General features: G+C 37.6%; 1 protein-coding gene across 4 annotated transcripts in view; it reads left to right on the forward strand.

Moving 5' to 3' along the window:
• LOC149802563 (bifunctional 3'-phosphoadenosine 5'-phosphosulfate synthase-like) overlaps positions 1 to 15,507 on the forward strand; it is a 92,731-nt gene that overhangs the window by 35,197 nt on the left and 42,027 nt on the right. Inside the window, exon 1 of one of the 4 annotated variants that reach the window (XM_089951827.1) lies at positions 4,796 to 4,933. The exons of 2 other annotated variants lie outside the window; for them this stretch is intronic. In XM_089951827.1, coding sequence (XP_089807953.1) covers positions 4,898 to 4,933 — 36 coding nt within the window. In that variant the 5' untranslated portion in view covers positions 4,796 to 4,897. Of the gene's footprint in view, positions 1 to 4,795; positions 4,934 to 9,075; positions 9,335 to 15,507 lie in introns of those variants that run through there. One more of the 4 variants, XM_089951830.1, reaches the window with a different exon arrangement.

Consider the following 15,507-nt stretch of genomic DNA (forward strand, 5'->3'; position numbering starts at 1 on the left):
ACCTTAGCATTATCGGCATAATTTCCACCACCATCCGGTCGAATTCTTCCCCGGACCTCCAAGTAGCCGTTGTGAGAAAGCAGGTACACGTCCTCTTCGCGCATCTCAATGTTTCGATAGGTCGTTATGTTCGTGTCCTGGTATTCGACGTACTCGCACTCGGTCATTGAGTGGCCGATGGCGTATCATCATTCAACCTCGGGTAATCGGGTGTGAATATCGAGTATATGTTTTTATATTATGTTGATGCGATTAAATCACACCGGACAACACCATGGTCACCATATTCATGCCATATACCATCATGTGCCTGCTGGCCCGTGGTACATAAACGTTTTCCTATCGAGGTCAGACAAAATCTACTCGGACTGAGCACTCAGCGACAGTTTTTTCCGAGAGCTTGCCTGGCTTGTGGCGTCAAGGTTCCCATGGCGGGCTGTGGTGAGAGTGTCGCCGGCGACACCTGCCCAGTTATCTTACTGGCAATTTTCTGTCGTACGACCGTTTCAGCGGCAGAGGCTGATCCGGTCGCTCCCGCTTCTTCCGTTTTGAGGTTAATGGTAGTGGCTTTCGTGGTGATGCCAAGCAGTGCCGATCGAATCGATGAAAACAATGCGGATAAAAATCTACCTACGGTTTTACGTCGTTGAACACGTGATAGCCTCATTATTTTATAATATAATCCATCACTGTTTTGAAGACTACACCTCTGGTTTCGTTGCCTTACATCGCTATGCAACATTACGTGGTACATGCAGGTAATACGTTGTTGTCGACAGCGTTTCCAGATTGATCCGTGATCCACATGGTGATTTCTGAGATTGCGTACATGTTCACGACAGAGTAATAAATGAAAGGATTGGGTCGAGTCTGCATCAGCGATCTCGGTGGGACGTTAATAGCCGTGTCGTAAATGACGTTGGGAACCGAACTGACCGAAGAGAGTGACCCTTGTATGATTGAGCATTTGACAAGTAAATTGTTCACGATGGTGATGTTTGCTGGTAAATGTCCCTAGTACACACCATTACCAGATAATGCCATGCCGGCGCTGAAACCCAGAATGGATCCAGTCGAGTGGGAAATGGCAGACCCTACTCAATAGCCTCCCGCGAGTGTAGAATAGTTGGGTTGGAATTTGATGTTTGCGGCGGCGTGTCTGTTGGCCGTAATCAGTCTGGAAATTTCCGTGGCGATGGCACTGTTATTTTAAACGCCTAGTGATATCGTGATCGTGAATATGGATTCATTGGTATAATTAAAAAAAGCCCGGGGATTCCGATCCTCTTTCCTAATTCGGGCATGCCTGGCAAACTCAGTCATGTAAAGGTATGACGGTCAGTGTGGGGAGATGGGGTATCGCAGTCCAATCCCCATCCATGTATTGTCAGGCCTCTGAGTGATGTGACTGGTACCCAGTGGCCGGTCACCAGAGATTTACTGGTGACTAAACTGGTCACCGGTCAGTGACTTGTCAGATGATATAGATATGTTAGACCCTAGTTTGTCTTCATCACTCATGAAGGTTCGGTGCTGCGCCTCCCATTATAGAGGGTGTAACATGCTATCCTGGAAGTATTGGTTGCAGAGCAGCTCCTCCCTCGTTGGAGGGTGCGATACCTACCCTTAGATGAGCAGTGAATTTCCTTCCGAGAACATAACGCTATTATGAGCGTGTGAGGTGGTCGACTTCTAATCCCTTTTGGGGGAGGGGAAGGTGATCTACACCTCGAATGTTCATTCCCTCTCCAGGAAAGGCCTCAGTTGGATGAAACGGAGGAGTTGATAAGGCAGTAAATATAATGTACCACCTGCTAGCTGCCAACTAGTGCATGAAACTATTTGGTGCACAGCCCATTTCCATTTTGGAAAAGATCTCCGAGACTCTACCACCGCCAGATCTTCTGCATTCCTCATTGATCAAGGAAATATCACAGAGGATTTCCACATGCCAAGTCTTTGCTTGACGGTGTAGAGGGTGATCTGTTCCTCCCTTGTTATGTATATTTGATTTAATTATATCGAATATAATATATATTTATTTCAATTTAATTGTTTGTTTGTCAGTTTTAATTTTTTTATTATTTTTCATTACATGCTATTGTAATGTAAATTTATTTACTAGAGATGATACTTTTTCCAGAAAATTGTTTAACATTAACTGATCGTTTTAGTAAACACCAGGTGTTGATCTAGATCCTGACCTTGATTCAAAATTAGTGGCAACCACGTAAATAAGATCTATTTTTGCTTTAAAATGATTGGTTGTTGTCGAGGTCATGATGGGACTACTGATTTAAGATGTAAACGGTTTTTTAAATTTTATTTCTTAAGAGTAAAACGATTGGTTTTCGTCAGGGCCACACTGGGTGTACGTCATTTCAAACAAGTAAATAATTTCAACGAGGTTCCGGAACATGATCACGTGACCCTCTTTTTGCGTTTCAGAATATGATATAACCTTTGTTTAGGAGAGATATTCTCATTAGTTGGACTTTTTCTCTACACTGGAAGGTGTATGTTGTGCTGTTTGGAGCCATTTCAAATTACTTGGATTCAGAAGGATTAAAAAAAATTCCCCTGGAAAATACGTGTGCTCATATGAAGTTGTTGAACAAGGACAGCTTTTGTTAAAATTTACTCAGATTTCCAAAACCGGAGTGATATTTCTTGTTTCTACAAGGAACTGTAGACTTCAGCACTACAGATTACAGCATACGTCATCGTCTTCTATCTTGGATTCTTCTTCTGGACTCGAATTTGAAATCATTAAAACATTTTATTGTTAGGACTACTAAAATTTTATTCGTGGATTATTCTTGGATAATATTTGGATTTGATTCCTAAAACCCGTAAGTTCATATTTTTTCATTTTTACAGAATTTTTCCATGGAAATAAATTATGGTATTTTTTTCAAAGCTCGTTGTTTTCGCACTTTCTTGTGTTACTGTTTATTCGAGCCTAAACACTTAACACCCTATACATTGATACCATTGATCTCCGTCTCCAGTTACCACATTTCCCAAAGTGTTCCATATCCCATTCCCAGTTGGATACAGTTGCATCCAAAGTCGGTATTACAAATGAAGCTTGGGCATGCCTTAACATTAAAACCATTAAAGTCACTGAGCAGAAAGTATGGCTTATGGTCACCGTGCTGACATCTTAACTGCTACTTCATTTAGTATACTGTTGGAGTCTGTTCTGAATCCAGCCATGTTACAACACATGCTCGATCTGATAGAGGGACACAAACCCTCAGAAACAGTTCTTTAAATAAAATTTTAAAAAAACTGAACGGAATCTGACCAGATTTCACATAAAGCACACAGCCTGAAGGCTTTTAAGACTGGCATAAATGACGCTGATCTTCCTTCTCATATGGTGCCAATACTTAAAAAATATAAAAACCTGTATATGCCAGAAAGCCCCATCGTAACCAAGATTGCGTAGTCAGCTGCTCTTGCGTTTAATAATCCTGGGAAGTAATTTGTTCACAGTGAAAATCACATTGCCAGTTTAATTCAGTTTGGATACATATGCGTTTTGTATATTGAAACATGCCTATCTACAAGCTATCATTTCAAGAGCATTTGAATGGCCATAAATAGAAATGACATTGTTGTGAGAAATGGGACTGTTACGAATTCTGACGTTTTGATTGGTTTGTGAATAGGTACATGTATTTGGACTTAAGTTGATTACGTGAGTATGTTTTAAGTTGTTTTATGTTAGCTGCATCTAGTTTAGCATTGCATAGTTTACATTTCACCATTTTTGTTTCTTTAACATATCCAGGCAAGTTTGGCAACTTAAACAAACAAATATCTGTATATCCTTTTTCTTTTCAAAGATTTGCAAAAGTATTCTGAGCTGAATGTTTAGTAATGCGCTTCAGCTATTAAATGTTATCAGGTGAGTGATGTTAGGCACACATGTGCCCCTTGTTTATACTACCATCCAGCCCCAAAAATTTAGAAAACATTTGTGTTGTTATTTGTGATTTGACTTATACAGATTTAGTATTTTTATTTGATTTAATTAATTAATTTAGTTCTTTTTGCTGATAGATTCCTAAAATAGCGTAATTAGAGCACGAATTTGTTGACGATTGACATAGACATTTGTCAGAACTTCAAGTGATTTTGACAGTCACTCAGGACCCTATTACATAAGATGTAAGTAGTGTTTGTGTAATGCTGTGATGGTGCCCCCATTACTTGATAAATTGAAAGATTGCGATCGTTGCTTGATTGGATTTCTACACATTTTAATCAGTTACATTTTCCCCATAGGGCACTTCAGATAAAATGAATACGGGTTACTTCACTGTCCTTTACGTAGTTTATTGAGTTGTAGCAGCATATGGTCATGATTTGATGACAAGGCATTTGCCACGTTGTTAAACCTCATTAGAAATTTTCTCCCTGTCACCTTTTAGTGCCCTGGAGGCATTACATATGATTGTATGTAGACGTATTGAAGAGACATTATGTACTTACCTACATGATGTTGTACTGTCATCAGCAAAGTAAGAATCGAATCTTCGTTGTGTTTTTTTTTTTTTTGGTAAAATATATGTTGTCTAAATGACAATCGTGTTTGCTTTAATAAAGATGCATTGGGGCATGGATGTTGGTGGCCTGCTGTCAGACACAGTGGGAGGGGCGTTTGCCATTGAATATGAATTGGTTAGGCATAAAATTCTTAAGATTTGTAACGTATAAAAAAATATAATATACGATGTGTATCTTCCCTATAAATTATGCAAATGAGAGAGGTCTTTTCTGTCTTTGCATACGTGTATAAATAGCTAAATGCCACATCATCCAACACAAGTTTTCTTAACAAACAAGACCTTTGGATAATTAAGCTTGTTCTTCCGTGTTTCTTCGAATGACATCCTTCAACATACGATTTGCCATGAATCAGGTATTGAAACTTTACTGCACATTTTTGAGCAACATTAACTTAATTAAAATTAGCATGCAAGTTCTTTAATGTTCAGTTATGAGTTGTTTTCCTTTTTTTCATTCTCGAAAAGAGTTGACACTGCTTGATTGAAATAATTTGTTTCTTGTTTTGGGAGCTTCATTAGCTTTGTTGGTAGAGCATTTGACTTGTATTGTTAAGGTCGGTGGGTTTGATACCCACCTTGGCCAGTTTGAGTCAGCTGCGTTGGTGTGTCCTTGGGAAAGGAACTTGGCTCCCATTTCTTCAGCATGATATAGCCAGTATTGTGCTAAAAGAGCTGTTAATGCCAAAAGAAAACGCAAAAAATGATACAAATTGCTGTTTTGGGCAGAGCAACATATTGTATTATTTAGGGTTTTAGAACAAATCGGAGAGGAGACATTTAGGAGACGGGACAATTCGCAGAGGGGACTTTTTGGAGACGGACAATTCGGAAATCATGAGCAGTGAATTCAGGGATGAAAAAGTCGAAAAAAAATGCAAGGTGAATTTTAAAAAAACTTGCATATAAAAGATGCTCTAATGAATTGGTTATTGTATAAACGTCTATGGATAAAGGATATCAAACATGAATCTTGAACGAAGGAGCTTCGAATTTGTTGAGCTAGGTCGCACAATATGTTACATAATGCATTCAGTATTAAAATAAACACAATGTCATAATTCTTAGTTAACAAAACCTTATGTTGTGTGAACAAAATGCTTTTACAGAATTACAAATAAACTCGATGATTACGTCAAATTCCAAATTTACATTATCGCAACAAAAAAAGTTCTTTCCTGAACTGTGGACAATTCAGATATTGATGCAATTAGGTTTTTGTTGTGGCTACGGCATACATAACAGAATGGTCTTTTTTAATAATTGTTAAAAAGGTGTATAATTATGTCGGTATGCGGCAGTCTGTTTTTGACTGTGTTGCTGCATGGCACATCATCTGTTCACGTTCCTGCTGAAAGAATATGGCTAACATTACGTCTTATGGAGTAGACTTTAAGATTTGGCCTTTTTATGTGGGTGTTATACTATTATTCAATGAGAGAATCTGGATAAGGAAAAATGTTCTTTTAAAAATGTAATATCACTGGTAAAAATCACACACGCACGCACACAGTCATATGTTGTTGTGTAACTGAACCACAGACGTTTCTAAAAAATAATTAATTCATTTAATCGGGTTTTGATTTGTGAACTGTACACTCTTTAAATCGTCCAGTCTCCGAAATGTCTGGATACGAATTGTCAGAACACCAAGGCAATTGCAGCAAAGTGCCTTCCCAAAATACACGCCACATTATCCAGCCCTGGCTCATCCGATGGTAGGTTTTAAACCTGCACTGATTCATTTATCAGTTTGACATGCTAACGACTGAACTTCAACACACCCGGTTCCCTTTGTCACTTCTTATGACGCGAAGGATAGTGTATAGGACTTTGCAGAGAAAGAACATGGTAGACCCCGATCTGTCATTGTATTTTGTCTTTTCTGTCCCAAGATCACTAGTTATGGCAAGGTGTCTTGTGTTAGTACCCTGCGCTAGAGGTATTTATCTCAAAAATATGAAGTGAATCACCCCATGTTGATTCAGATTGTTAAGAAAGTTTGTACTAACTATAATTAGAAGTAAATGTATTTTAGACGGAGCAATCAAGTGCATCCAATATTTTTATATTTTCAAGACACTAACATTGATGTCATCAGAAACTGAATTCATAGTTTGAGTTCTTGAAGCTTTTGTTTCAGAATGACTATATACGTCCAATACTAAACAAATAGACCCAGATCTATCCCAGCCAGCAGCAAATAAACCAAGGTCTATCCCAGCTAGCAATTCGATCCTTTCATTGCGCTTTACATTGCTGGTACACAAGAAATCTCCAATCACTGTACCAAAGACACCAACGATCACTCAAGATCGTGACTGGTTTTTTTTCTTCATTTTTTCTTTCTTTTCATATGGTACTTTTAACACCATATTTGTTACATGTATATAATGCAGAGCAAATGGTAGACAGATGTTGTGTCTTCCATGAAAAATATTGTGTTCTTATGCTAACTTGTAATTTTACCATTAGATAATGGCAAGCCTAATATTTCATTTTGCCTAATATTTCATTTTACGTTGAAATCTTTTGATCCTACCGTTTATATCCTCAGTATCAGATTTATTCAGACCAAAAAATTCTTCCACAGACTTGGTTTGCATTTATAAAAAAAGTTTTTTGTTTTGTTTTACACATTAAGATTTTCTTCCATCAGCTAAATGCATACCACAAGCAGCAAGTGAGACTGATTCAGTTGATAATAATTCTCTCTTCTTTAAATCAGCCATATTTAAGTCTATTATGTTTCATAACTGGCTTTCTAAACAATTTTACATGATTAGCTTTGTATTACATAAATTCTTCTTGATTTACATGCCCCAAACATTTCATTAATGCCATTGCTCCAGTAAATGCTGTTTTTTTTTTTTTTTAAAAAGTAAGATGCATGTACCTACTCTTGTATTTAGCTAAATGCCATGATGAATTTCCCAATTTGTTGTTAACAGCAAAGATGGCATTTTCCGTATTCCTCTTGTTCGATTTTAACATACGAGTTGCATTTTGATATGAAAGGAGATATCACTTTTGCAGCTATATACATCTATGATAAAGGATCTTCAATGGCAGGCAAAGCTGCCGCGTCCATGTGGCATCTTCACTTTTTGTCAACACTTGACGATTCGTAACGCTGATGAGATCAAAATTTTACTAACTCTGAAAATGTATAATGCACTGGTGTAATTAGAAAACATTGTTTCCTTTTTTGTGGTGAAAACAGCAACTTTGATTTTGGGACCATACCAGTTCTGTCGAACAGTTTAGTTCCTCTTCATGTATACATATACAGTATTTAAAAAAAAATGTACAGTGAGTCCCAAAAACTCGATTGTTTTGTACTGTTCATTTTTTCCAAATGTTATAATTTTCCTAAAACCTCAAAGATTGATGCTTCCCAGTAATTAGTTTGAGAATTAAAGCTTTGAAGTTGCATTATGGAGCCACGGTGGCGTGCTGAACTCTTGATCAGAAAGGCTTGAGTTGGATTCCTGCTTTCAAATCAGCCCATGTTAGCTGCCATGGAATGTCCCAGCACCAGATACTTTATTTTGCCTCAGAAAACACTTGTTAGGAGAGATCCATGTAATCTCCCCCCCCCAAAAAAAGAAGACTAAAATGAAAAAGAAAGCTTATCTTTTGTTTCTTTTTGTGTTTGCGATGTGCATGCGGTTTTTTCTCTCATTTTCTGTTTTTTTTGGGGGGGGAGGATTCCCCCCCCCCCCATAACCTACAATTGGGGTCACGAGGCCTAGCCCATATATAGAGATACACTTCCTTTATTTCTCATTTATCATCCCTCTCTATATACATTTGGGCACAACTTTATGTATCACCTCAATTTTCTCTTCAGTCTCTACCATCATAGGTGTGTTAAGTATAAAGAAAAAGGCCAAAAAATCAAAACAAAAAGTATAAAAAATAGTGTTGGGGAAAATAAATATTGTCCCCCAATTATGTCTGTCGGTGTTTGTTTCTCTGTTGTTATTATTAAGTCAGTAGTGTGTTGTAGCCACCCGATTGTTTAGTTAGCATGTTATTTCTGTAAATTTCTGATTTATTGTTTAGCGTGAAACCAAGACAGTAGATATATAAGGCTTCCCGCGCTTGGGTAGGATTGCTTTTTTTAAATATCCAATATATAATGCTTTATATTTTTATTATGCATGGATTTGGTATATTTATCCCTCCTCTATTTTTCCCTCTGTATATATTTTCTCTCGGCAGATAATGTCATAAGACTTCTGGGAGAAAATATTTAACCAACAAATGTTTTTTTCTCCCTCTCAGTTGCATAATTGTCAGCCGTTTAAATGTGACAATGCGCTGATATAGCTTATAGTTTTGTATAATGTTATGAACCACTTACCGTTAATCCCGCATTGCAAAATGTACATACAGTATGATGGCTTATCGGTTAATTAGAATTCTTTAGTTACATCTTTTGACCTAGTAACGTCAACCATTACTCAAAAGTTGTATAACAGATATAAAGTTCTGCTCCGTTAGCCACTACACAAGGACTAGCTAGTGCCACATCACCGCTCTTCTAAGCAGAATATTTAGTAGCAGTGTGGTCTAACACGTTCAGTGCAACACGTAGTCTTCAGGAGAATCAGGTCGCTGCGGGACAAGTTCACTGCACACGTAGTCGTTCCAAGACTCAGACTGCTGAAGATACACAGTCGGACTGATACGTATTGAAGAATTTTGGTCTGTTAGTGTTTTGTTCGCCTTGGATTTCAATGTCACGAGCAGTAAGTATTATCACATGAAATGGGTGGAAGTTATATCGTATGATAATACCTCAGTCCTATCTGTAAATGGTTACCATCCAGTATCTTTACAGGTTTGTAAGCTGATTTATCGGAGTGATTCGTAGTTATAGAGCAGACGTAAATATTGCCAGTTACAGTTCTACCGTTATTTCTGTGAATTACATTATTTATTTCGGCTTGGTCGATTCCGCAAAGGCTGTGCGTCACAGTTCTTGACTTTGTTTTCCGCTGCATGTCAAATGTTTTGCACTTAACTGAGCTCTGTCAATTACTGGTGTAAAATTACACATGTACGGGAGCAAAATCTAGTATATAAAAAAGAAACAAATTGCATAATGCAAATCAAATAAATAATTAAGTACACTTAAGAGATTTAATTTCTTTTGCTTTTGCATATTTAATTCTGATGCCTAGAGCATTGTATGTATGTATGTATGTATGTATGTATGTATGTATTGGTGTTTGACAGCATAATAATGGCTCTATAGTAACAGTTTGAAGGCAAGGTTCAGAAAGAATTTTTAAAAAAACTTAGGAAGACAAACCCTTCCAAATGAATTTGAACATGAAGTATTACAAAATTATAAGTGTAAAAGTAAGGAATTGTAAAACAAAGATAAACCCTTCCAAACTAATGCAAACATAAAGAATTACATTATTAATGTTACACATGTAAATATAAAGACCTGTAATAAAATGTCAGGAAACAGCTCCTTCCAGACAAATGAGAGCATGAAGTGCTACTGGATAAAATATTAGCTGTTGAATCTCTGTACAAGATATATAAATTTAAACAAAAATGTAAAAATATGTAAAATCCCAATTTTTTTAATATAAACTGCATCCCGCCCCCACCGAAAGACCAAGATCTCTGGAGACAGATCGTACAGTTCCTTAATTGAGTTTGGGAATATTAAAAAAATTATGTCTCACAGGGTGGAAGTCAAGGCACTCAACAAGAATGGATCCTGGCAGGTTTTACACTTTGACTTAGGTTCACCCTTCACGAGGTTTACATTGGTTATTTATAGATGTATATTCATCCTTTACCAAATCTGGACAATGCCTCCTCGTCTCTGATTTATTCAATACAATGGACACTAATTTCCAATGGTGGGTTTGACATTACAGACCTTGTTTATGGAGTTTTCATTGTATATCAAGTATACTGAACATGAAATCTTTCAAGTAGAAATAGATGATTGCAGGTCAGCTTTGGCTGCTATATCAGCCCATTATTTACTTTCATACCAGCTAACTCGGCAGCCAAAAATATGGATTGAATGAGCAAATAATCTTTTGTAAGGGTTGGGATATTTATAGGTCTTTTAAGATGTTCAGTTTGGAAATGAAATCTGAAAAGAAGATAATGTGTGTGTGATTTTGATTTTTAATGTAGCTTTAACAGTTTTGAGTCATATCACAACAATGTCTGCATTGTGTCTGCATGAGCTAACATAGGTAACATAATGGTCTTGTATTATAAAGCACATGGTCCCCAAGCTAACATGGGTAACACATATGCCCGTATTGTAAAGCACATGGTTCCCAAGCTAACATGGGTAACATAATGGTCTTGTATTATAAAGCACATGGTCCCCAAGCTAACGTGGGTAACATATTCACCCTGTATTGTAAAGCACATGGTTCCCAAGCTAACATTGGTAACATAATGGTCCTGTACTATAAAGCACATGGTTTCCCAAGCTAACATTGGTAACATATTGGCCCTGTATTGTAAAGCACATGGTCCCCAAGCTAATATTGGTAACATATTGGCCCTGTATTGTAAAGCACATGGTCTCCAAGCTAACATGGGTAACACATACGCCCTGTATTGTAAAGCACATGGTCCCCAAGCTAACATGGGTAACACATACGCCCTGTGTTATAAAGCACATGGTCCTCAAGCTAACATTGGTAACATATTGGCCCTGTATTGTAAAGCACTTGGTCCGCAAGCTAATACTGGTAACATATTGGCCCTGTATTGTAAAGCACATGGTCCCCAAGCTAACATTGGTAACATATTGGCCCTGTATTTTGTAAAGCACATTGTCCCCAAGCTAACATTGGTAACATATTGGCCCTGTATTGTAAAGCACATGGTCCCCAAGCTAACATTGGTAACATATTGGCCCTGTATTGTAAACACATGGTTCCCAAGCTAACATTGGTAACATATTGACCCTGTATTATAAAGCACATGGTCCCCAAGCTAACATTGGTAACATATTGGCCCTGTATTGTAAAGCACATGGTCCCCAAGCTAACATTGGTAACATATTGGCCCAGTATTGTAAAGCACATGGACCCCAAGCTTACATTGGTAACATATTGGCCCTGTATTCTAAAGCACATGGTTCCCAAGCTAACATTGGTAACATATTGGCCCTGTATTGTAAAGCATATGGTCCCCAAGCTAACATGGGTAACATAATAATTTCGCCCTGTATTGTAAAGCACATGGTCCCCAAGCTAACATGGATAACACATTGGCCCTGTATTGTAAAGCACATGGTCCCCAAGCTAACATTGGTAACATATTCGCCCTGTATTGTAAAGCACATGGTCCCCAAGCTAACATGGGTAACACATATGCCCTGTGTTATAAAGCACATGGTCCTCAAGCTAACATTGGTAACATATTGGCCCTGTATTGTAAAGCACTTGGTCCCCAAGCTAATACTGGTAACATATTGGCCCTGTATTGTAAAGCACATGGTCCCCAAGCTAACATTGGTAACATATTGGCCCTGTATTGTAAAGCACATTGTCCCCAAGCTAACATTGGTAACATATTGGCCCTGTATTGTAAAGCTCATGAACCATGAGGTAACATGGGTAACACATTGGCCCTGTATTGTAAAGCACATGGTTCCCAAGCTAACATTGGTAACATATTGGCCCAGTATTGTAAAGCACATGGTCCCCAAGCTAACATTGGTAACATATTGGCCCTGTATTGTAAAGCTCATGAACCATGAGCTAACATGGGTAACACATTGGCCCTGTATTGTAAAGCACATGGTTCCCAAGCTAACATGGGTAACATATTGGCGCTGTATTGTAAAGCACATGGTCCCCAAGCTAACATTGGTAACATATTGGCCCTGTATTATAAAGCACATGGTCCCCAAGCTAACATGGGTAACATATTCGCCCTGTATTGTAAAACTCATGAACCATGAGCTAACATTGGCCCTGTATTGTAAAGCACATGGTCCCCAAACTAACATGGGTAACATATTGGCCCAATATTGTAAAGCACATGGTTCCCAAGCTAACATGGGTAACACATTGGCCCTGTATTGTAAAGCACATGGTTCCCAAGCTAACATTGGTAACATATTGGCCCAGTATTGTAAAGCAGATGGTCCCCAAGCTAACATTGGTAACATATTGGCCCTGTATTGTAAAGCTCATGAACCATGAGCTAACATGGGTAACACATTGGCCCTGTATTGTAAAGCACATGGTTCCCAAGCTAACATGGGTAACATATTGGCGCTGTATTGTAAAGCACATGGTCCCCAAGCTAACATTGGTAACATATTGGCCCTGTATTATAAAGCACATGGTCCCCAAGCTAACATGGGTAACATATTCGCCCTGTATTGTAAAGCTCATCAACCATGAGCTAACATTGGCCCTGTATTGTAAAGCACATGGTCCCCAAACTAACATGGGTAACATATTGGCCCTGTATTATAAAGCACATGGTCCCCAAGCTAACATTGCTAACATATTGGCCCTGTATTGTAAAGCTCATGAACCATGAGCTAAGATTGGCCCAGTATTGTAAAGCACATGGTCCCCAAGCTAACATTGGTAACATATTGGCCTTGTATTGTAAAGCACATGGTCCCTGACATCTTCACTAGCCAAGGTTCCGATGTGATAAACCCTATCTACACCTTGGCATATTGAGCAGATATTTCTGTGCTTCATGTCTGTGAATTTCACTGGCTGTGGCAGCAAGCCACTGCATCCAATCAAAATTACGTTTTTCAAATTTGAACATTGTGTCTTCATGGTCAAGACAAGGGGAGCACATAACTTGAATGGACTGATAAATGAGCTATTTTCCGCTGCTCCATGCTTGCACTCACTCAGATAGACCTGTATTGGCTTCTCTTTGGTATAAAGTCATACTTTCGATGTTAAACTTACAAAGTAGCTTTTTTAGGTCAACTGCCTTCACCATTTTTGGATGCTGTACAATGCACCATGCTATTAGTTGGCATTACATACTAATTGAGGCAACTCATGAAATCCAATAGATGTTGCTAGGACAAAGCACCTCTACATCTGTTTGATCCGCCAAAGTGTAGATAGGGTTATCATATCAGAACATTGGCTAGTGAAGATGGGTCCCTGAGCTAACACAGGTAACACAGTGACCCTGTACTGTAAAGCACATGATCCCAGAGCTAAATCAGGTAATGTAGTGGCCCTGCAATGTAGAGCACATGGTCCTTAGGTATAGACATGTGACCAATGATTCTGGTTGGATTATATATTTTCCCATATAATTTATCTCAGTTTAAGGTGACCTTATATGTATCACAGTACACTTTCATGGTTTCTATGACCAGTACATAGATTGACCATTTTACATGACACAGTTTACAAAAGATAGGCAAATATGTGACATTTTTCACATAGGCAAATATGTGACATTTTTCACACAGGCAAATATGTGACATTTTTCACATAGGTGATGTGACAGTGATCATGTACATGATATGGACAAATTCAATTTTGGCCATTTAGAGCATGATTTATACAACAATAGCATTACTTATTTTGGGTTAGGTAAGGATAGGATTCATGTCAATGACCTACCTATTCATTTATAAATGAAGCTGTATACCACACCCATCATAACATACTTTGTTGACCTGGCCCATACAGTTTAAACAAAATATGGCAGGGACACTTCCTTCTGGAGTGCATTCAGATGGAACCTTTACCAAATAAATGAATATATCTATCGATATATATATATGTAACTGTATAGCTGTGGGTATCATTAGTCCTACCCAAGCAAGTCACCAGTGTTCCAAATTTGGCTCTTTTGTGTTGTGTTGAAGGTAAGACAGGTCAGTTGAAGTGTCAGTTGTACTACTGCCTCCTAAATTCAGTTATATGTAAATGTTATGTTCATGCTAGAGTGGTAAAACCAGGGTTCTATTGAACCTAATTACACCGGCTAATGTATCTTACGAAACTTAATGTAGAATTTTAAGGGGAGACTAATTATTTCCCCCAGGATGTACAATTGCACAATTTCTCTCTTAAATAAAAATGATTGAGCATGCAAAAGTCCCATAGTAGATTTGCCTTAAGGATTACAAAACCTGTAACATTCATTGATATTAGTAATAGTAGAACTCAACCAGATCATATAGTCGCTGGACGTTTAGATCAATTTGCATAATCAAGCACTTGCTTAGTGACTTTCTGCAATTAAGCAATGAGATGCTTTCATTGATATCTAGTTATTAAAAGTATTTTATGAATCGCACAATGGTGAATATGTAGGTTGTTTCTGTTAGCATAGGTGGTAATGTGAAACTTTTGAAGTTGTGATGTTTTTCCTTATATCTGGGCTGGTACGTAGAGTTGTAATGCATACATCAAGTATAATAATCATAACACATGTAATGCATACAATATACATCAATTATAATAGTAATAACACATGTAATGCATACAGTATACATCAAGTATAATAGTAATAACACATGTAATGCATACAGTATACATCAAGTATAATAGTAATAACACATGTAATGCATACAATATACATCAAGTATAATAGTCATAACATGTAATGCATACAGTATACATCAAGTATAATAGTAATAACACATGTAATGCATACAATATACATCAAGTATAATAGTATATAATGCATACAATATACGTCAAGTATAATACTATGTAATGCATACAGTATACATCAAGTATAATAGTAATAACACGTGTAATGCATACAGTATACATCAAGTATAATAGTCATAACACATGTAATGCATACAGTATACATCAAGTATAATAGTCATAACACATGATTACTGCTGTTGTACTGCTGATGAATATAAAGTTTTTCTTCGTTCATTAAAAGCTATTCACATTTGTTGACA

The sequence above is a fragment of the Sinohyriopsis cumingii genome, chromosome 3 (genome assembly GCF_028554795.1).
Source record: "Sinohyriopsis cumingii isolate HCF-2022 chromosome 3, ASM2855479v2, whole genome shotgun sequence".
Lineage (NCBI taxonomy): Eukaryota > Metazoa > Mollusca > Bivalvia > Unionida > Unionidae > Sinohyriopsis > Sinohyriopsis cumingii.